The sequence below is a fragment of the Phasianus colchicus genome, chromosome 15 (genome assembly GCF_987193195.1).
Source record: "Phasianus colchicus chromosome 15, bPhaCol1.hap1.1, whole genome shotgun sequence".
NCBI classification, from domain to species: Eukaryota; Metazoa; Chordata; class Aves; order Galliformes; family Phasianidae; genus Phasianus; species Phasianus colchicus.
Window position 1 is genome coordinate 12,511,534 of NC_143450.1, and position 23,233 is coordinate 12,534,766.

At 43.5% G+C, this 23,233-nt stretch overlaps 2 protein-coding genes across 10 annotated transcripts; one reads left to right on the plus strand and one right to left on the minus strand.

The window, feature by feature from the left end:
- Nucleotides 1-937: 937 nt before the first annotated feature.
- CNOT8 (CCR4-NOT transcription complex subunit 8) lies at nucleotides 938-7,830 on the minus strand. 4 transcript variants are annotated; one of them, XM_031598228.2, is made up of 7 exons: nucleotides 7,672-7,830; nucleotides 7,057-7,256; nucleotides 5,323-5,516; nucleotides 3,812-3,973; nucleotides 3,299-3,443; nucleotides 2,573-2,683; nucleotides 938-2,257 (listed from the first exon to the last, which is right to left on the minus strand). In XM_031598228.2, the coding sequence occupies exons 2-7, from the start codon at nucleotides 7,171-7,173 to the stop codon at nucleotides 2,108-2,110; spliced, it is 879 nt and encodes a 292-aa protein (XP_031454088.1). In that variant the 5' UTR covers nucleotides 7,174-7,256; nucleotides 7,672-7,830; the 3' UTR covers nucleotides 938-2,107. The 4 variants fall into 4 exon arrangements, with proteins under 4 accessions (XP_031454088.1, XP_031454090.1, XP_031454089.1 ...); XM_031598230.2 differs by lacking the exon at nucleotides 7,672-7,830 and adding an exon at nucleotides 7,553-7,663; XM_031598229.2 differs by lacking the exon at nucleotides 7,672-7,830 and adding an exon at nucleotides 7,353-7,453.
- FAXDC2 (fatty acid hydroxylase domain containing 2) lies at nucleotides 7,782-22,561 on the plus strand. Of its 6 annotated transcripts, none has more exons than XM_090150982.1 (10): nucleotides 7,782-10,363; nucleotides 12,132-12,925; nucleotides 14,021-14,068; nucleotides 16,719-16,810; nucleotides 16,914-17,017; nucleotides 17,704-17,825; nucleotides 18,178-18,383; nucleotides 19,254-19,359; nucleotides 20,122-20,288; nucleotides 21,446-22,561. In XM_090150982.1, exons 3-10 carry the CDS (start codon nucleotides 14,021-14,023, stop codon nucleotides 21,600-21,602), a joined length of 1,002 nt encoding a protein of 333 aa, XP_090007108.1. In that variant the 5' UTR covers nucleotides 7,782-10,363; nucleotides 12,132-12,925; the 3' UTR covers nucleotides 21,603-22,561. The 6 variants fall into 6 exon arrangements, with proteins under 6 accessions (XP_090007108.1, XP_090007107.1, XP_090007109.1 ...); XM_090150981.1 differs by having other exon boundaries at nucleotides 12,861-12,925; XM_090150983.1 differs by having other exon boundaries at nucleotides 7,782-10,147; nucleotides 10,234-12,925.
- Nucleotides 22,562-23,233: the final 672 nt, after the last annotated feature.

Genomic DNA, 23,233 nt, shown 5'->3' on the forward strand with positions numbered 1-23,233 from the left:
TTCCAGCAGAAGAGCAGTAGCTGCCCTCTGAAGAAAATAATGGTTTCTTCAAGTAGTCTGACCTTTAAACCAGTGTTGTACTTAAGAAAAGCGTGACTTTATTTTCCCTTCTTTAAATAAAGTCTTCTACAAGCAAGAATGGGCATTTAATTAGACGTCATTAGAAGTAGTTATTTTTGTTGTTGCTAGAACAGTAGAAATTGAACATGCTAGATAAAGCAGCTGTTCGTTGCATGTCGTCACTTAGCTTTGTGTTTTGTTTGCTAGTCTTTAAATATAGTGAAGGTAAATTTGAAGAGAGAACTTTTGTTACTGCCTTAAGTGTCAAAAGTGATCCTAGGTTCTGCAGTCCTGAACATGCACTGTTTTGGCCATTCTTACAGTTTATTAGAGCTTTTTCCCATCTTAACATAAAAACTTCTTCCTGAAAGAACAAGGCTGTAAAGAGCCTCCCTAACTTCTAGAAGCAAAACGATTCAAACAGCAGCAGGTAAAAGGAGGGAGTTGTATCAAAAGATTAATTAGTTAATATTAACCTAGTGAGTTGTTCCCACTAACTTGGAATTGATTGAACCAGGAGGGGGAGCTACTGCTTAACCAAACAGCTCTCCTATCACTTAGGCAAGAATAGGTATTGTGGAGCTGAAGCAGGAAAATTTCATGCAGAACACATCAGCAAAATAGATTTGTCATTTTAAGTGGCTAAGCTGCTTGCTGAGCTAGCAGAAGGTCAGAAAGAGAATCTAACTCCACCAAAGAGATTTTAAACTCAAGCTTATTGAAGAACAGCTGATAAAAGCAAATTTTAAGAACTATCCCAGTCATATATCCTAAGTAGTAAAAGAAAAAATCTTCAGCATCTTTCCTTTCTTGCATGCAGGTATCTCTTGAGTTCAGATTCCAGAGTTCCATCAAGTACTAAAATTCCCAAACAAAGCCTTGTTTAAAAAAATTTATTTTACAAAATTTAAAAACAAGTACTATTTACAAGCATTTCAAATACCAGCTCTAAACCTTCGTTCCTAGTAATGAATTGTTTAAGCTTGTTTAAAATTCATGACCAAGTCAAAATTTTAAGTTTGCCCCATCCAAAACTTTTCTTCCCTAAATAATGTCATTACAGAGCTGCTGAGGAAGAAAAAAAGTATGGCTTGATTTTTAAAAGAATCCCGCACTGTTCATCCATTCTCTAACTCTGTTTCAGATGTTTTTAATGAAAAGAAGGAGAGCTGTTTTGCAAGTTGTTAAGCGTAGAGTAAAAAGGGGGGAGAAGAGGAACAAGTTTATCCATTTTCTGAATTAACTTTGTCAAAATGAGACTAAAATTTGTAGGTCAAGTTGAAGAAGACTGAAGTCAGAATATTGGTCCTGGCAAGAGGTTCTCAAGCAAAAGTTAATTTCTAGACCCTCTTAATCTCTATCTAGAACAGTTTAACACCTGTAAGAACTAAGCCAAGGCTCAGTATGGATCAAGCCTGTACCATACAGAAGCAAAAACTATGAAGCTGACCAAATCAACTCCAGACTCAAGTAATATCCATTCCCATTGTTGTAAAGCAAATCTCCAAATAGTTTTAGCTGCAAGGATCGTTTTTAATGTTATCCTTTCCCAAACCTCTGCAGTGTTCAAAGGGAGCATATTTTCCACAGACTACGCAAAGATAAAATAAGCAAAAAATGAGGTGAAGCTGTCACCCTCACAACATGCAGAAGTTTTAAAATAAGCTTTCTAAAGCACAATATGCAAGTTTATGTGCACGTCTGTGTCTGACTTCACTGGATTTCCAGGTCCTTGTCTTAAAGGAATATTATTACATTGTTAAGTCTTCCTTGCAGATTCTGTACAGTATAAAGAGGAAAAAAACAGAGGTATACACAGTAGTTTCTGTCTTTTGCCCTTCGTATTAAAAAGATGGCAAATCACAAATGCTGGCATTAGGAATTTAGTCAACTCTGTCCAGGTTTTCATTTGAAGATGCAGCTCTTCAATAAAACTGCAGGCCTTCCAGAGATTGTGTACTGTGCCTTTTGAGACACCGTTAGGGAAAATGGGTGAGGACAGCAGCTGCCAATATAGTAACCATATTCTGCTGAGGGCTACCACCTATCATGGCTGCATGTTGTTGATAATAGCCAAAATGCTCATTTTCTCCTGGGCTGAGTCCACATCTTCATTTTGTTTCTGAGCCACTCCTGTGCCAAGACCATACAGCCGCCCACAATACTTTGCATCATCAATCGTATCCTCAAAAAACAACTGTGGAGGGGAACAAAAAAAAAAAAAGGAAATTATTTAATTGTTCCTCTAAACTGGAAAGCACCTAACCTTAATTAAAGAGCTCATCAGAAGTCAGCCACCTCTAGGATTTCAGCATAGGCAGTAAGACAAAGACTGGAAGGAAGAATAAAAGGTAAGATTCTATGCCAGTACAAACTATTCCTATTACTGACCATTTTGAAGTGTGATACTCGCAAGGCTCAAAAAGAAAAACACCACCAAGAACACATGATTTGTATTGATGCTGATGGATAGAGACCAGAGAAAGGAGAACCAAAAAGAACACTGCACTACCTCTTTCATTCTGAAGAATGCCATTCCTGTGAGAAGAGAGTCTGATCCTGCCTGGTGTTGTCTTCCAATTCGCTGCAAATCCAGTTGATCTGCCACTTCTTGAAGGCCGCCCTGCAATGGAAAACAGATGAGTTTATTTTCTGAACTTCTGTGTCTTACCATAAGTGCCACACTTCTCCAGAACACAACTGTTAAATACTGTATGCAGATTCCAGCAATATACACACCCCGGCTATGAGTGAAATACAATGATAAATATTGTTCAAGAATGCAGAAATACTCTACTCAAATGTAGGTACCTTGCTTTCCTGTTGCAGATACATGAGATGACTCTGGGTACAGTCACGGGTTACAAATGCTGCACCTTTCCCACCCTTTCCTGAACCAAGGCTGTGATTAAGCACATAAATAATTTTCAACCCTCTGAGTGCCTAGCAATTAATCAAGTCATGGAGTAGTTCACGTAAGACAAAAATGCTCCACTTTGTGCAGGAAAAAAAAATATGATACACATGGTTATGTGAATATTCCTTATATAATAAGGATATTGACAAGCTTCTAACTGGAGAGGTCGTACCTATTAGATACAAACTTAGCCTTACATGTCTCTTTGGGTCTACTGATTTTATACTCTAGTTTAGAGAGAACAGTTCAGTCATTTGGCTTTCTGCATATGTGCAGGGGTGCTGTCCATCCACCCCTTGTTTGCATTGAAGACAAAATTACCTTGAGGTTTTTGCAGCTCTTCATTAAGTATTTTACATCATAGATAGATGGGAAGAAAAGGTTCAAGATATGGAAAAATTCATGTTCCTCTTCAGGTAACCTGGAATCTGTCAACAGCTTCACCATGTAGCCAAAGTCATAACCACTGAAAACAAACATAAAGAAACCTCATAAACACCTATACTCAGCTGGTATTAGTGTTACATCAGTTGCAAGAGGATGTTTTTCTATACTTACAGCCTTCTTTGCAGCCTTTACACAGAAAGACTGCAACAGCAAAAGAACTTGCAAGCAACATATGCACAACATCCAGATCAAAATAGGTGCTGATATAAAATGAAGTACCAAGTGTGCTTAAACTTCGCCTTTATAATTTTAAACTTACATTAAGAACTGCACAGCTGCTAAAATTCACCTCATTAAAATCTGTGTCAGAGTCCATGGTCCAAAGCAGCAGTATTTAAGCCAGAAAGAGGCATCTCGCTCAGTAGGACCAGTGATCATCAGACCTACCTGTGAAACGACAGCCATTTCACACTGTCACTAAGGACGACCCCTGAAGTCATGAGCAACTCAGCAAAATGCAGGGTATCAATCCCTTCCTCTTCATGCTTCTGGAACTGTAGCCCAGAGCTTGCAAGAAGGTCTATGGAATCCTGAGAGTACATATCCTCCCTGAAGGAGAAAAGCAGAGCTTTGTAGTCAAGATGCTAACAAGTCAGGCTCGTTTCAGAAAGATTTCCCACAGGTTGCATTTTGGAAAATCAGGGTGACCTGCAGGCTAACAATCTCTGAGCTTCATGTTTGTGTCTCTAGAAAACTCAAATCACTTTTAATACCATTACTTCTATGCATTTAACAAGATATTCTGCAACCTTAACCAAATATTAATTCTGTTGCTACTGCCAAATTTGAAGAATGCACCTCCATAGAACTGACACTGAAAAATATCACTGAGGTAATGGAAGTACCACAGATGATGGGAGACAAAAGGGAAGTCATCCCAAAGAGGAAGATGCACATCTCTAAAGCACCAAGAACCACTGCTGCCTATGTTTTATTTTTCACATTACAGCATTATATTACCTCATTATTGTCAGCAATTCTATCTTAAAGTGTAAACAAAATTGCATAATACTTGACCACAGAGATGAGTGATGATAAGGCTGGAGGAGAGCTGAGCAGACACCCGAGTTTCATACTCTAAAGTCCCATCTGGAAGTGGGGGACATGACAACACAGAACAAAACTCATACCAAACATGATAATTTTGAGTCAAATAGGGTTCACAGAGTCAAAACCTCTTTGTTATGACTTAAATGCTTTTAAGAGGCTGAGAGAGTTGTGGAAGTAAACACTGCAACATCTGTTTTCAAGAGCAGCATGATCAGCTTATATGACCAGTTTTTCAGTAACGTTCTGTTTCACAATAATACTGATTCCCAAAGGGAACGCACTTTTGCCAGAGAAACTTTCTCTATTTGCAGGTGGCTTTTGTGGCATAGATGCTGAACTTCTCTTTAAAATTACACAGGAAGAGATAAATAAACATGCTTTAACTGTAGCCCAGGAAATGATACTGTGGAAGAGTCAAGAACTGCCACTCTCATTTTAACAAGACTACTTCTCCCAAACACGTGTGATAATTCCACCTACACTTCTTCCTTTAGATGCCAATTTACACTTTAGCAAAGCTCTGTAAAGGGGCATTTTCCTTTTTGCTGAAAATGGCACATCTGCTTTTATTTAGCAGAAAGACATAGATTTACATATGCATTGAATTGATTACATAAAATATGTGGAAATATATAAAAACCATGTGAAGTTTAAGATCATAACATTATTCCAGAAATACTACAATTTCTGTCGTGCCAAAACTGAGCCTCACATAATCTGTCTGGTATCTCAATTTTCAATGATCAGAACCAACCACTGATGATGAACAAATGGGTTTCTGCATTTTCCAAAGACAAGCACACTGCAGCACTGGAAGCAGGCACTGCTGCCTGGCACGGAAGACTCACGTAAGGTTGAATTTGAAGTTAAACTGCCAGGTGTTGATCCCAGAAGGATATTCTCCTTTCTCATTTGTGAAAGTCAGGCCCAGCTGGATAATTTTCAGAAGATCAACGTTACACCGAAGAAGCTGATACTGATAGTCAATGGAACTGCGGAATTCACCAATTGGCCTTACAACAACCCCAGGAAACTCTGTGTCCTAGAAAAGAAGAGGAAATCTTATCCCATGTTCTGGCAGGAATATACTCAGTTCACACCTACAGGTCTCAATACTGCAATCTGTGAGTTATTCTATTAAAAACACTTATTTTTAACCCCGTTTCATATTCTAGTATGGACTTCAAACCGCTACAAGTCAGAACTAAAATAAAACCTACATCATTTGTCAGCTGATTGCACTCATTCACTTCTCACAGGTAACCTTTCCTGTAGTCTGGTTTCTTTCCAAAACAAAGATGTCATAAAATTGCCCAGTATGAGCTACTGCATCATTTAAGCATCTCTTACTCCCAAGGGACTAACCCTCTTATTTTCCCCATATCTACTGAAAATAATTTATTTTAAAAAATATATATAGTGTTCTTTCAAGTTCTAAATGGAAGTTAAATTCAGCACTCTCACCAGTACAGATCATGGTAAACTTTGTAGTTACTAAAAAAATAGCCAATACTTTCACTGATAGAAATTGCTGCAAATCAAGACAGACCTTAACAACAAAGCAGCCATACTAATTTCTACTCTGAAGTCAAATAACATCTATTGACTACAGCACACACAAAAACTTTCACAGAGGATCCAGTAGATGAGAGAATTTTTCCCTTGCACATCTTCCTGTACCCACTCTGACAGCACAGCAATAACAACAGGCAAACAGGCAGAAGGAGATGAAACAGAAAGCATACTGAAGCAAGGCAGTTCATTTCCAATCAACATACAATTAAATATATACATATATGTTTACTGTTTACTTACACAACTTTGTTCTGCACTGAATTCTATGCACTCTGAAGGCACGTGTATTTTTATGTCATGCTTTTATTACAGAATTCTCTCCTATCTTTGAGTTTAGCATCCTCAGTCAAAGCTGTCATAACCGAAGAGTATCATAACTCAGTTGGCTATGTGAGTGCCTGGCTCCTGCCAAGCAGATACAGACTTTAAGAGCAGAAAGGGATTCCTCCCATCTGGAGAATATTCTGCTGCTCTGAAATAAAAATTCCTGAAATGTGCTGTCATATCCACAGCCAGAATATTCTTCTGGAACAATCAACACGTGATGACACTAAGAAGGAGCCACCTCTGCTAACAAGCTATCACTTGGAGGTTTCTTCTACAGTTTCACGTCAATTTCCACAGCCAAAACGGGCAAGAAATTTGCAGGACAAATATGCTGGGGAACCTAAAGATTTGTACACCTGAACCCTCCACATTCTATTGTATACAAATTAATACATGATATTCAATTGATTCCCTTTTTTAAGGTGGTCTCTCTCTTCTCCAGCTTTCCATGAAGCCAGAACCAAGACAAGACACACTACATTCTGGTACGTTTCTGCAGTGATGAGTTTGCTAATCTTTCACAAATTAACTGCTATCTTTGTTTGATAACGGATGAGGGAAATCACTTCTTACTCAAGAAGCACCACAGAATCACTGACATTGGAAAAGAACTCTCAGTCCAACTATCGTATGCCCCTATTCCCTGAATCAGACAAACAGGTCAAGCACGAAGCACTTACCATTGCGATGTAGCTGTAACTTAGCACAATCTCTCGGATTTTCCTCATCTCTTCCTCCAGGTTGTTGGCCCACACCTCACAGATCACCTGGCTGTTCTCCGCCAGGGCTGCTGGCATCCTGCCGGGCCCAGGGCACAGCCAGCTCCCCCCGCCTTCAGATGGCAGCGTACAGCCGCAAGGCGCGCGATCTAATCAGCGTGCTGCAGCGAACAGACAGAACGGCGTGAGAAAAGAGCGACAAAAAATAACGAGCCAGCCCGGTACGGCGCGCCTCCACGGCATCACCGCAGCCCCACCTCCGCGGGGCTCGGCAGCCTCCACCAACGGCCGCCCCGAGGCAGCCGGCAACGAACAACGGCCCCAGCGCCGCGCCAGGCCCGGCCTCGGCGGGAGCGCGCCTCGCCCCGCCGCCCGCGCGCCCCCACGAGCCGCGCCGCCTCAGCGCAGAGGCCCACCCGGCCGCCGCCGACGCCCTGCTCCGCGAGGGGCCCCGCACCTGCTGCAGCCCGCCGAGCCCCGCCGCGCCGCCTCCCGCGGGCCTCCCGAGCCCCGCCCGTCCCCCACCGCTCGTCCGCTCCGCCGCTCCCCATCGCTTTCCCCTCCCCCAGGCGCTACCTGCCCGGAAGCTGGGGCCGGGCCTCTCGCCTCCGCGCAGGCGCGATGACGCCTCCGGCCGAGGCGGGATTTCCGGGTTGCCTCCCGGCTCTCGCGAGAGTTATGGCAAAGCCGCAGCGGCGCGCGGTGCGGTACGTTGCGGCTCGCGCCTGGCGCGCGCTCCCGCGGAGGGGACGGAAACGGAGGGGGCGGGGAAGGCGGAGCGCCACGCGGGGTTCTGCCCGCGGTGCGCATGCGCGAAGCCGTCGTCCTTGTCGCGCGAGAAGCGCGTGACGTGGCGGCGCGTGCTGTTACGTGGCGTGCTGTTATTGCTCTTCTGCTGCGTGCTCTTACGCTGCGTGCTCTTATTGCTGTTATTGCAGTGTCTCTTATGCTGCATGCCGTTATTGCTCTTATGCTGCGTGCTTTGCGCTCGGGTGTCTGGGATGTGCTGCTTGTCCATGCTCGGGAGCCGCTGTCTGACTGCTCACGGCTGTTACACCGCATTTCTGCTGCTGCTTCAGAGCGGTTGTCTGTGCACCACTGGGTTCATTGCCTCGCGTGGCTTCAGCTGCCTGCTTACCATTTCCATAGAAGTACCCAGGAAAACGCCTTGGCAGCTCTTATACCTCAGGCACCTCAGCATCTCAGCTTTAGTCCTCATAGCTCAGCAGAAGCAGCTCTGAAAGCGCTGCTTTGCTAAACGCTGCTCTCTTATCAATTAACCTTGGAGCCATCAGCATCTTCTGAAGTTTATTTTGATTTGCAGTTTATCTCCACGATTGATAGATAGTTGGCATTTTGCATGCTCAGCTCGGATCTGCGGTCCCTGCTGCAATGTATGCCACGTGCTGCGTTTGGAGTCACCTTTAACAAAGAGAAAATCCCATTCTTGCATTGCTCAGAGCTGAGCCTTGGTCTCACACTGGAGGGCTTTTGATGGACGTGCAGCTCAGGGCACAGCCTGGCCAACGAACAGCTGTGTGTTGAGTGCTGTCCTGTGCTCCAAACTGCAGTAGAAAGCAAACGAAGACATCCCTTACACTAATCTTAGAGGCTGTAAATCCTTCAGATGGAACCCGTATCTGAATTGAACAGAGGTTAAAAAGAAACACTGACATCTGTGCAGTTCACTCTTATCACCGACTTTAGCATATTAGATTAACAGTGCTACCAGAGTCCAACAGTGCTACCAAGTCCAAATAACATGCTGGACAACCTTTATTCTCTTGAAATGCCAGTTTCCCATTTTCTCCTTTGCATGTACCTAAATAGCTCAGAGGAATCACGTTGCTCCATTTTAAGTCCATGATAAATAACAATTAGGAGCAACAGCTGAGAATTAAAAACTCTTTCCTCAGTAGGAAATAGATTGCATTAGTCAAGAGAAAGTGTCAGTGGAAACAGTAGCAGTCTCAAATATGGAAATGAAGCAACAGGGAAAGAGATGAAATGGCACGAGGCTGGGAGGGGAGTTAGGAATATTCCTTCCAGAAAAGGTTGCTTGATAAAAATACAATGGTAGGTACAGAAAAATCAGGCAGAGACAACAAGGCACCACCATTACTTGTGCTTGCAGATCACTGCAATTCTCACTACTGCTAGCTTGAAATTCTGCTTACAAAACAGCAGCATATATTGCTTCACTCATGAGGGGCTTTATGATGCTAACTGTCAGAGGAAGTGGTCCTTAATTTTCCTTGCATGGAAAAATAAACATGGTAAGTTATGTCAAGAAACACCCTCGTTTCTCAGAGCTTAGTTTATAATAGGACACTGTATATTGGGCAAGTAGTACAGATTGGGGCCACATCTGCATAATAAAGACAACACTCCAGCACGTTACATCTTGCAATACTGTAATTACAGACTTTATGGTCGGTAAGCATATTTAAACACAACTGAGCCCAACCACATTCTAACCTATTTGCATTTCATCCTCATAGATAGAACCAATACCTGTAACTGTTTGATGCAGCGACAGCTGTTGCAGTTTATAGATTGAGACATGATGAAAGCTGGACTGCTGGGCTTTGCCAAACTCCCCTGTAACTCACATGCGTTTAACAAATACACCTTTGACCCATTCAGTTGCATTGGCATCAGCTACTTTGTGCTGACAACATGAGTTAGTGCCTGGTAGAAGCTACTTATCTTTAAGGTAGAGCTGTCTTTTTTATTCTCAGATACAGCCATTCACTCCTGATGAAAAACTCTTACCTGCAGAGCTGTATTCTGAGCTCTCGACTGAGTGACAGCATGTGCACATGCACAGGGAGCAGTGCCAGCACTAACAGTGACATGGTACTGACTTCACATGACTTGTCTGGGAGGGGACAGCCAACTCCTGCCTGGAAACACCCCGGCACCGGTGCCTAAACCCTCATAAAGTTTCCACAGCAGTAGTGAAAGGTGAGGAGTTGTACTCTGAGCAGAAACAAAGGACCTCTCCTAGGCTACAATCAGCAGGAGGTGAGCAAAGAGACAGAGCTCAAAGGTATCCTGGCTTGAAAATACCTTGATTGAAACTGAAGAAATAACTAAAAGGCACTGTCAAATGTATGTTTAAAATACAATTGTAAGCTTTTCTAGGAATTGTAATTGGCTTCTGAGCTATGCAGAGCTTGGCACGATAGGAGGCCGACCAGACACAACATCTAGTCCTGTATCTGACTGTACAGTGTGGCTGATGTGCAGCTTTTGTGGAGAGCAGGTAGGTTGTCCTTACATTTTCTTTCTGTAGGTTTTGTACTTTCGCAGAGAGTGGAAGACGAGGTGGTTTGCCACACTGCCCGTGCATTGTAAAGGTTGAGTCCAGTGAAGTTCTAAAATAGAAGATTCAAGCAAGAGGGAAAAAGGAGTCCCAAGCAGCTGGGCTGGCGGCCAGTCCATCACTGCAGACATCTCCAGTTATTCCTGCCAGCAGCAGGAGCACAATACTGGGTGCAGTACTGCAGTACAGGGGGAAGTGGGTACTTGTGCAGCCTCAGCATGGGACTGTCTGGGCAACAAGAAATGTAAGGGGGCATCAATAAGAATAATGTAAATTTTTAATGCACACAAAAAAATGTCTTTATTATCAAAGCTTTCTAACTGTTTGTTTGGTTGATTGTTTCTTTTTTTTTCTGTTGATGTTAAGCATTTTAGAACGTGGCCTGGACAAGTTAGTGTTTTCTGATAGCTGAAATGTAAAAGACAAAGCAGAGCTCGTACTTAGCTGTTGGAGAAATGATGAAGTACACGGAAATAAAAGAAATAATAGTTTGCACTGGAGTTCTTTACTGCCTAAAGAAAACAGAAAAACATGGATTTACAGTTTCGTTTGGATCAAACTTTGTGTTAACTAGTTAGAGATAACCTCAAAGGAACTTCTATTTTAAACAGCACCGGTTCTGTCTAATGCTTGCAAATAGCTGCAGACAGCTGAGGTCTTCACTGATTGCTTCAGGGCTGTATAACATGCCAAAAGAGATCAGTGCCAAGCAGTTGGAAGGACTTTTTGTTTGCTGAAACAGCCATGGTTACATGAATGCTTCTGTTAACATACCTGGTGCATTCTGAATCAGAAAAGACAATCAGCAAAAAGAGAGCAATGGGGAAAAACCCAATCCATCAAGATGTATCTTGTTTTAATGGAAATAACATGAAGTTTTGTTCTGTTCATGTGACAAAAAAGGTAGAATATTAAGATTTTGGGGAGAGGGAGGGTAAGCAGACGTGGCAGTACTGTTTCAAAATGGAAGGTTTTGCTCAAGAATGGCTCCTGTGATAAAATAATCCTGTGATTATTTTAAAAAATAGGAGAAATAGAAACTTATTTGCAGACTCATAGAATGTGAGGCTCAGCCAAGCAATGGCTTTCTCTTCTTGGCAACTCCAAGCAGAGGTACTTTCTCCATTGTGCCCTTTGCATGCAGAGATGCAGCACTGCTGTATGGAGCTGCTAATGGGAACTGAGACATCTGCACCTCTCAGATCCAGTGCTGCCTATTACAAGATCGTCTAGGAGTGGAATAATCTCTTACCACAGTCACTATGGCCAGCACTATTTACTGTACTGTCACAGCAGAATAATTTCATTGTACTGTTTTCTGTCTCTGCTGGGTGGTCATAGAGAAGTTAGTGGGGCATACAACAAAAGGACAAGGGACATGAGTTATGACAAGGGGCATTGTGACTAGATATTAGGAAAAAAATACAGGAGAGGTAGTCCAGCTCCAGAACAGATTTCACAGAGAAGCTGTGGAGTCTCCCTCTGTGGAGATGCTCACAGCTCAACCCAAGGCTCTCAACAACCTGATCTGACTTTGTAGTTGGTTTCGTACCGAGCAAGATGTTGGACCAAGTCTCTTCCAAGTGAATTTAGGTTGTTATTATGTAGTGAAGTAAAACATCTTTATTTAAGTGTTGGAACAGGGACTGGAATGGCTCAAAGCACCAAGACATGAATGGGTTATTCATTTGGCATGTTTCAACCTTAGTAGTGTTTTCAGAGAGATAATCGGCACTCCTGCACTGAGAGGACCTGTGTGACAAGATGGGAACATGCTATTTATTGCATAACGTAAACTCCTTCATCAAGATCAAGAGGTCTTTGCAATGAAGATAAGAGCAGTTTGTCCCATGGCAAGTTATTTATGTTGTTTTCTCCAGACTAGCATGTTATTTGTTATTGAAACTCCTAGGAGATAGTGTTCTCCATCAGGTATATTATAGTTCCCATATATTTTACCAATGAAGATTTGGTTGGCAAATTTGATGCAGAGGGGGAAAAAGAATTAGAAGTTCTCATAGATTAGCTCTGTTAGCTCACAAAATCTCACAGTGAGGAGCTGTCTTCTCATCTTCCCATTGGAATATTTACAGCTCTAGTGTTGAAATACAGGGTTGGGAGTTCGGTCTTGTGGTTCCACGTCAGATCTCTTTTTTTCTCTTTTTGTCTTTTTTCTGTTTTCTTTTTTCTTCCCAGAACTGTTTCACTTCAGCAGTTTGGTGGACTGGCCTCATCTTTTTCTGTCCTTGAGTAAGCAGGGATGCAAGTAGGAGGAAGGAGTCCAGTTTTTCTCTCTGCTGCCCATTGATCTGCAGACTAATCTGTTGTAGGGAAACAGAGCTGGAAACATTTGAATAGACAGAGACATATTTGTGAGGCTGTACCCAGAAGGCTGTCGTCCAGTCTCCTGGATAACATGATGGTTTCTTTTTGGCAGCATACCCCTCCTTTCTGAAACACTGCAGGAGGAGTACTCCCAAGGCATTTGCTATCATCACAAAGGTAATAGAACATCATCTCTCTAATGAGCCATTTTCTAACTGTTGGTACCTTAGCCAGGTGCCTTGGAGTCTTCTTTGTTACCTTAGGTAACATAGTTTGCCTGTGCTTGATTATTGTTCCAAGTATGAAAAGCAAAACAGATCACATCGTGCCATACTCAGCAAATCTCTCATTCGTATTATTAGAATTCATGTGCTTTCTTCTTAATGTCTGTGTGAAACCAAGAAAACCGTATGGAATGTTCTCTCAGCTTTTGCTAATTACAGTTTGTGATAAGAGTGCAGCAATATGAAAACAGCTACGCAATAATCCCTATGGCAGGCACAGCACACCTCCTGAAACTGATCTTTCTGTGGCCAAGGAGAGCAATTCAGACCCAGCAGCTGCTTCAACCTTGTGCTCGATTCTTTCCTTTTTTTCTTTTTTAAATTCAGAAGTGGCAATAAACAGTTCAGTCAGAGCCAAACGCAAGGAGCCAGCTGCCCTTTGGGTTTTAATCCTGAAACTGACAGCTACCTTCTGTCATTATCAACCACTGGACTTAAAGCAGTGATGATTTTCTCACCATGCTCTCAGACTGTAACTTACAGCTCCTCTGCCACGTGGGTGAGGGCTGCACGGTGCTCTGCTGCATTAATACTTCATGGCACGAGCTCACATTATAGTAGTCAGGTTTTTTTGTTTTCACTGTTGTCAGTTTAGCAGCATGCCTGCCTTATGGTAGAGCACACGGCTCGTGTTTGCTTGGCAGTCTGTGCAGGGCTGTTCCTACTGAGTGCAGTGCGTTTCTGGGAGCTGTAGTGCAGCACACCAGCTTTGGTTTGGGCTGTTCTTCCATTTTAGTTTGCCACCCTTACACCCCCATCAGCATTATGGGAAAATGCTAACACACGTCAGGAAAGAAGGGAACTTCTGTAAGGCTTTCTTTAGAGAGCCTTTTTTTTCTTGTCCGGCAATGAAGGATGGACAGGGCACAGAGAGTGATTACCTTAGTTTTGCAACTAAACTTGCAGATGAAGTGATTTGCTGTTGTTAGTGGTGCATTCTTCCACCCTGCAGCTGTACAAAGCTCACTCAGATCACTTCTTGTTTCAGATGAAGAAAGACTCTGGGTATTCCACCATGGCTGCACATCAGGAGCAGGTAAAGACTCAAAGTCCATCTTTTAAAGTGTTGAGCAGGTGCCTTGGAGAGCTGGGTGAGCTGAATAACCTTCTAAGAGCAGCAACACGTGCATCAACTCTGACCACTTCAGCACGATTAGGAGGTCATCACTTATCATATTGAAACATTTTCCCAGCATTTTTTCCCTCCCAGTGAACCGCAGCTGAGTGGTGAAAGGCCTCTTATTGTTGCTTCCACCATCATACTCCACATAGCCAGAAACTGTGCCACCTGACTGGGCCCAGTGCTCAAAGTGGTGCTGCTAAACACTCTGTTTCCCAGCTGTTGTGCTCCAGTCTCTTTACCTTGCAGGTAGGAACTCCAGTTGGCGCTTCAGCTATTTAGCAAATTGTACAAGGCCTTTGATCAGTGGATCAGAGTTTGGAAACCTCTCTGCAGGTGTTGCTTGCATGAAGAGAAACAGGGTGTTAGCACTTGGACTTGACGAACAAGATTTTTTTTTAATGTGAACTTCTCTGTCCCTGCAGTTCACGTAATTACAGTGCATGGGATTCATTCATGTAATCACTTCCTCGCGTGTGGTAAAAGCACAGCCTCCAAACAATAAGGTTTCTATCAGAAGGCTTTGAAAATAGCTGAAGTGCTGAACTTTGGCTGCTCCCCATCCTGCATCAAAGCAGGTGGATCAGGAGTCATTAATTTTTGTGAATCTTTGAGATCTTCAGCTGGAGGACACTAAAGAATCAAATACCATTTGGTCTAACTAAGAATTCCAACTCTCTAAAACTTGGGAGCTTTTCTTTGGTGTGTCTGTCATCTCAGGAGAAAGAAGGATTTGTAGGATAGAGTTCTGTTAAAAGACTCAAAGTATTTTATAGCTTTCTGTACTTTTTTTTTTTTTTTCCTGAAGATTACCCAGATGCTTCAGTCTTTAAGGATTAAGAAATCCTTATCTACTATCAGCATGCATTAGTGTAATATGGACAACGTGGGTACAACTGGAAGCGTGTGACCTGTGAGAGCAAATGTCCTGCCCCAAATCCAGCACGTACTGCTGTGGAGCTGGGACAGGTGACTTTTGCCAGCCTTGCATTCATAGCAGAGTCACCCACTGATAATGCTGGCAAATGATTGTATTGCTTTTAGAGTAAGCCTATAGGGCTCACTGACGTGAAGCTGTAGGGCAAGAGTCCAGGAAATTACTTTCTCCTCAGTTGCCAACCTGACAAAAACTGAGATGATAGGAACAAACGTTTGTTCCTATCATCTCAGTTTTTTCAGTGAGGAAAGTTTCAGTGCTAATGAGCAAAGTTCTGTCCTGGGACAGATAAATATTGCTGACAAGTTCTGGGCAGTGTTTAATATTCTGTAGCTGATACAGAACCTGAAAGATCTCCTAATGCTGAAAGCTGTGTTGAGAGGGTTCCTCCGTATTGCATTACCCAAAACACACCTGCATTCAACAGCTACTCCTGAGCTGCCTCTCTTGTTTGTCCTCTCTGCTGGGAGAGGACCAGGACAACAGCTATGAATCATGCTATTTTTACTCCGGTGTTTTTGCAGCACAACACACCAATAAAAAACAGGAAGGACAGAGTTATGCACAAGACACTACCTGGTTATTACACTGTATTGTTTCAGTTGCATTTGTTTTTAGTCATCCTGCCGATAAATATAATGCATACTCACCTGAGAAAACTCAAACTAAGATTTCTGAGCTCCAGAGTCAATTCCAACTGGGGCTGTGCTAGAAGACAAATCGTTAATTATGTATTTGTCATATATTTGATAAACTTTTAAAAATATTTACTCCATTTATTTCAATATCTTTGTTCAAATATATTGAATACTGCTTTTTGAATATTCCTATTCCTAAAATCAAAAGGCTCTGCTAATTTTCTGATTGTTGCTTCGTGAAGTTCAAGTCCTTACTGTGCTAAAAGAACCATGTTAACATCGCAGTGCTCTCACACTGTGCACAGGAAGATTCTTTCAGCAGATCACATTTCTGTGACTGAGAGCAAGGATTTAGAGAACGCTGTACTTTAAAGAAGCTGCGTGTTTTAACTCCTTGTTGTTGTGCAGTTGTTCTGTATAGATGGCACGTGGTGCCTTCCAGACCAGCTGTACTCCCAGTACTACAATTGAGTCATATCTGTGATGGGCACAGCACAAGGCAATGTGATGTCCTGTGTTAGACCTCTGTTATGGGGGAAAGGATAAGCTTCTGAGCACACGAGTCTGTCTTTAGAATCAGTCTTCAAAGCTGAAAAGGGAGCTGAGACAGCAGCTCCAGATCACCTGAGCAGAGCTGTTCTTCATGACTGCAGGGGGAGAGCCCATTGCATACTGGCAGGGAGAACAGACTGGTGTCTGGGGTGGGAGAGATACTGTGATGGAAAACCATTCCTTACCCCATGGTCTTCCATTCCTGCTGTTCTGAGTTGTCCAGAAGCCCTTTGCAGCACAGTTCTTCAGGTACTGAGAAATCCATCCAATAAAAATGGGGAGGGAAAATTCCATGGTCCTTAACTGCTTTGTTATTGTGTTCTTCAGAGTGTAAAACAATACAGGCTGACATAGGACCACCTGTACCACATACGTTTCAAATACGAAAGCTCTAGTATAGGACAGCAGCATGCACTTAACTCTTGTTTCTTGTGCACAGGAAGAGAAGCTCTGGGTTGCTGTGAAGATGTCTGCCCTTGTCCTTGGCTCAGCCCTGCTGATTTTCACTGCCTTAGTGAACTCTGTTTCTTGGTAAGATTGCTCAGACAAAAGAGGCTTGAGGAGAAGTATTTTTGTGGAGAGGGGATAAGCGGACTGTGAAAAGATGAGTGAGTAGGAACACTTATTCCCACAGGTGTGTGCAAAAGATCTGGGATACTTCAGGCTACTTCTGGCAGACAACATGGCTGAAGCTTTACTACCTGCTTGAGGGAAGGGAATGGTCACTTTTCCTCTTTGGTGAGTTAACAACCCTTTGATGTACAAGGAACCATCCATGCAGTGCATCTAAAACGGAACATGGATGTGCCATCCTCAACTCACTGAAAACACACATAGCTACAGCTGACAGCACAACCATGCTGCTTTTGGTGTGGTTCCTCATTAGATCCATCACACAGGTTAAAAATTTGATCTTTTTGCTGCTACTTAAAGCATAGAAATTGCTTCCCTGTGTAGACACGCTCTTTGCTCCTCTGAGAAATGAATGACACAGTAGAACTAATTTCTGAAAGTTAAAGTAAAATTAGTGAATTTTACACTTTGCTGTAGTACATACACAACCCTCCTCCATCTGTGATTAACTGTTGGTGAACAGGCTTAGCAGGGATGTTGCAAGGTCCCAAGGATCCACTCAAACTTATCCAATGTGTATTTAAACGTCAACCATGAGGTAGTTCCCTGTCCTCCCAGAAAAGCCCACAGTTTTGGCAAACTTTAGCCTAGGGGGCATTTATGCAGTTTAATTTCCTCACCATTCCCTAGGTCTAAGCTGAACCTACTCATTCTGTTTTAAAACATCACAGTGCAGGGGACCCAGCACGTGTAGCTCCTGGTAAAGTCCTCTGGATACTACTACATCTTTTTTTTTAAAATCTGTCCATAGCTCCCAAGATATTTAAGTATGTCTCTTCCTCACGTCACAGGGGCTGCATTGGTTCCTAGCCTTGCTTTTTGGTGCTTCAATGGAATCCTTATGGTGGCTGATGTAACAGGAAGGCCAACTTTCATTACTCGGTATCGCATTCAGCTAGGCAAGAATGATCCTGTAAGTATTGCTGTGTGCTGCTTCTGCTAGCTAAACACTTCTTGCAGTCTGTTAGGTCAGGAGAGGGGAGAAGAACCGCTTACGCTTTTCTCTTCCAGGCACATAGCTCCCTTTTAAGCTTTGAAGACTGATTCTAAAGATAGGCTCATGTGCTAAGTATTGTATATCTATTGCAGAGGAAGGCAGTTCTTGTAATTAGGCTGCTGATCAGATCTTGATAGCCCGCTTGTTAACAAGTTGATCCTACAGCTAACTAATGAAAGCAGCCAACAAATCTTAAAGCTCTTTGTCCTTTGAACTCAACGCCACAGTGCTTCTGATACAGCCTGGAATCCTGACTTCTTTTTTGCAGGTGGACACAGAGAAATTGCGACAAGCCATCTACACTGCACTGTTTAATCAGTTCCTTGTCTCCTTTCCCATGCTCGTGCCCATGTTCTATGTAATGAAATGGTGGGGCAACACCTTCAGCAAGGAATTACCCACTTTCCAGTGGTTTCTTGTGGAGCTGAGCATCTTTACCTTAATAGAGGAAATCCTCTTCTATTACTCACACAGGTGAGCTGAGCACAGAACAGAACTCTGGTCTGTGCCCATACTGTTAAGCTTATACCCTGCTCTTGAAACAGCAACGGTCCTGGTCCACCCTCTTCCATCAGTCTTGTATTTAACTCATCCTTACTGCTTGAGGCTTAACTGCTGCAATGCTGCTAGAAACTACAGTGAGCAAAAATGGGTAAAAACTACAGAAATGGCAGCTTAGGAAGAGAAATGGAGCTATTTTCTTTGAAAAGAGGAGAATAGGAGTATCTTGACAGAAAAAAAAGCTTAAGAATTCAGAGACTGATGTCCTCTTCACCTGAACAGCACCTACAAAACATAGCCTAGCTCCCAACACTACAGGTTTTATGACCATTTACTCCAGTAGTGGAAGATAAAATTGAAGCAAGGAAGGAAAAAGCCTGCAAGACCGTGCAGAAGCAAGCACAGCATTCTCAGAAATACTCAGATTTCCCTTTTGGGCAATGGGAAAAGAAAACAAGAGGCCATTTCTTACTAAGGGTCCAGGAAACCTAAAATCCTGTCTCTAATTGTTACCAGTCGGAAAAGTCAGAATAGTAAAAATATGAAGTTGAGTCTTTCACTAAAATGTACTCGCAAGTCTGAGCAAATCAGTCTTTCATAGACTTTCATAGGATAGATTTTATGGGATGTATTAGAACTTAAGTGTAACATCAACCAGCAGACAGTGAAACCGTTGGATGAGGGCTGGGTGCTAACGAGAGGAAACCATAGATCCTACACTGCCATTCCCGGCTCTAAGATCTGTTTTAGATGGACACAAGCAAGTCTCTTGGGGGTGTTCTGTTACTCTACATTCCTTTTATATGGGGTACAAAACTACATTTCTTTTTTTTCTCTACTTAGGCTTGTTCATCTCCCACTGCTGTACAAGCACATCCACAAGAAGCACCATGAATGGACAGCCCCCATTGGCGTGGTCTCCATTTATGCTCACCCATTAGAACACATAGTAAGTGGATTCTCCCATGGTCACCTTCCACTTCTTGCATGGAGTGCAGTTTCCATGGGATGAGGAGCAGCGGTAAGGGAAGCAAAGCAAATGCTTCCTTGGAATCTTCTTTCTTAGAAGAGAAAGCTAAGCTGCATTTCCAGGAAGCCCAGCTGTAGAAGTGCTGCAGTGCCTGTTTGTACTGCACTTCACTAGCTTTGAGAGCACAAATCCAAGGGCCTCCGATCGGTAAGGAAAGGTCTGAATGGTGTTTCCTTGAGCAGAGAGCTTCCACTTCTAATTACCGTCTCCTGTTAATAAGAGGCCCAAACTGCTTCAGCAGCTCTGTGAGTCTGCCTCTGACAGACTTTGGCTATAAGAATGACTTTTTGGTGCAGTAAGCTTGTGATCTGGGCACTGACAGCTATTTGTGCCACTGGGAGGATGCAATGAATCGACACAGCTGGGATCATCACATTGCTGCACGTGTCCACACATCACGTGGACTTAGAACCTTTATACTGCTTGCTTTCCTAAGAATCTTTTATTGCAAGTTTAGGGATCTGGGGCACTGACTGTATTCCACAGTGAGTAAACCTGAGTTGGCTCAGAGTACAATTATATCTTTGATGATTATGTAGTTTTGGTGAGGTATTTTCAGAGGGATCTGCCCTTTGTGTTGCTTGCACAAAACCAACAGACCCAGGTGAAACAGTTCAGCTCCTAAAGGACAGCCTGCTCGTTGTGGTCCCATTAATGAGGTGGTTTACTTCTCTTTTCTAGCTCTCCAACACGCTGCCTGTCATGACTGGCCCAATGCTCATGGGGTCTCACATGGTTTCAATCACAGCATGGTTCTCCCTTGCTCTTGTAACAACGAGCATTTCGCACTGCGGTTACCACCTGCCCTTCCTACCATCACCCGAATTCCACGACTTCCATCACCTCAAGTACGTCCCAGCTCCCTTTCTCCTACTTCCTGTGCCCTGTCACTGCCTGCAGACAAAGCTCCTTTCTGAGAGCCAAGTGATTTTCATCATTCACATACAAGCAGAGAAACCTATCCAGTTCACGTAACAGCGGATCAGAATGCTGTCAGGTCCTAGAGCAGTTACACAGAGCTTTGGTTTCCAAACCAAGCTGCCTTCCCACACAACTGCCATCCACCTCACTGACATCTACCTTCCATCAGCTGACTTATCAGCTTATCTAAAGCACAAACACAGCAGCCACGTCCAAGTGTTTCAAGTGTCCTAAGGTGACATGGGAGGAAAGTACGGAGTGTCTGAAGTAGCAGCTATCACCTGGACGTTCCCCAGCACAAACACAAAGACAGTTCCCTGCAAGGCTATGCCTGGAGGTTCAGAAGATACTGTGTATGATCTAGAATCAAAACAGAGCAGTGGCGAATCACATGGCACAATAAATCTGCAGCAGGAGTTTCCCTGAATCTTTCCCATATGCTGAGGTTAGCGATGATCAGGTAATGCCTTGGCCAAACAGCCTCAATTAACACTTCTTGGCAAAGGTTCCCAGCTCCCTTTTACACTGGAGAGCGCAAACTTTCAGTACAGTGTTCAGGGATACTTATCAAAGCAGAGGAAAAACATTGCCCTGCTGTGCATTAAATTCATACAAACACTTCCTCATGCAGTTTGCTTCTGCAGAAACAGAAGATGTGGCAGTTCTGATGCAACCTAAGTGCAAAGCAACACCCAAAACACAGGCGCAGTTCTTGTTACCAACCATTTCATCTGCAGCTCGGCTCAGATGCTGTCTGGGCAGAATGGCTGTGCCAGCATCTGCGGTGCTGAGAGCACAGCAGCTCCACGTCTCTGGGCAGCCTGGTCTCAAGAACATGGCAAGGTGGGCACCCAGCTGCTCCCACAGCTCTGAGCTGCTGGGCAGTGAGTGGTTCAGGGCAGTTGTTCAGTGCCACCATTCCTGGATAACGATGTATCGAGGGGTTCATCAGAGCTGTGAGCCAGACAGGTACAGCAGCAGCAATCAGGTGAATGGCTTATCAGAGCTCTGAAAGGAGATGGCAATAGGGAGGGTGAGGTAACTTCAATAACTTCCAGTGATGTTTATTCTGTTTGACTTCCAGGTTCAACCAGTGTTATGGAGTGCTGGGAGTGTTGGATTATCTGCATGGAACAGATGATGTGTTCAGACAAAGCAAAGCCTACGAGAGACACAGGGTCCTCCTCAGCCTCACACCGCTCTCCAAAAGCATCCCTGATATACCCAAGAGAGCAGGGTGAACCCTCCAGCCTGCAGCTCCTGCAGTCCAGGGATAAGGAGAGGAAGAGACAATGATTTACACTAATATTTTACTTGGGAAACAAGTTATTATTCACGAGTAATGAATCTCAAAACTGAACTTAAACACGATACTTGAGATGACTTCATGTACTGCCTGTTATTTTCCATCTAAAGCATGAAAAAACAACTCTAGAAAGTTATTTTTAAACCATTGCACTACTTCTTGGTTCCAGCTGCCTGCATGTAAGATGAATTCTAGGTTACGTGGTTTCGGGAGTCGCTGAATTCTCATTGTCAAGGTTATAACTTTTCATAGACCACAGCATGGCCTCTTCCAGCAGCATTCTCTAACAATACCAGTAAGATCACTGTAACTACATACCACAGGAATCAAACCCACATGGCTTCAGACATCCCCTTCATGGACATAACAGGCCTGCTTTTCCTTCAGTAGTTTTTCCACTCTGTAAGATGCAGGTCTTATTTCAAAAGCTGTTCATCCTCATCAACACTCCACAAACCAACCTATGCAAATGTAGTTTCTCCCACAGGAAAGGTAAGGACAGTTGGGAGCTAAGTTTTTCCTGTTAAATTTATATGGGAGGAAACAAGGACCCTCTCAGTCACTGTCCCCACAAGAAGGGAGGTCCCTTCAGCCTGAAATCCAACTGACACAAGTCCTGCTACATCAGCTCTTACTGTCAAGCCTCATGGGTGTCAGCTCATGGCAGCAGCTCTTCCTGCACTGTCCTCCAGATCTTCCAACCACCCTGCACCAGCCAGCCCATCCACAGAGCCTACAGCCCTCTGTAGAAAACACAATGGTTAGCAGAACAGAAAACCCAAACCGCACTGTCTTTTGAAGTTTTTATTTTTATACATTTTTTTTTTGTATTAAAAAGGAAAAAGCATAATTACCACAAATTACAAAGGACTAAAGCATTACTAGAATAATGAATCACATCAGCCTAGAAAGCAGATACTCTGAATAATATTAATGTTATAATACAAGCTCTCATTCAAGTATTTTACATTTTTCTCTTTTCCTTTTATATGCGATGATGATCCTAGCACATGGGTCAAAGATTATGTACTATCGACAGAAGATGGATCATGTACAGCGGGCCATATTAACAAGATTTTCCTCCCAACTGATAAATGGTCTGTGATGAGTCATTTTAAGTTTGTCTCTACGATAAATGCGGCTGAAGAAGGTTGCACACACTTTCTAGTCTGGGGAACAGAAGGCTGAGGTTGGGATATAGCCAGTCTGAGAAGGGCCAGCACATCGAACCATCACCCTGTTGTTCCAGCCACCGAGGCTGAGGTCTTACCCACGTGACCTGAGCGAGTCGAAGCAGGCAGGCAGAGCCTCCCCTGGGCACAACTCAGTGATAGGTTCTGAGATCCAAGGATTTCCAAACCCAGCAGGAGCGGACCAGGCTGGGAGAGGAAGGAGGCAGCAGGGTGAGCTGCCTTCCCTATGGGCGTACATCTGCACCAGGGAGGCTCGGGGACCAAGTGCTGTAAGCACCCCTCTCCCATGACAGCTGTCACCATCCCCAGCCCACCCACAAGACTGCCATTGGGAGATGGGGACAGGAGGGCAGCAAAGGCCTTGGGTGACCCC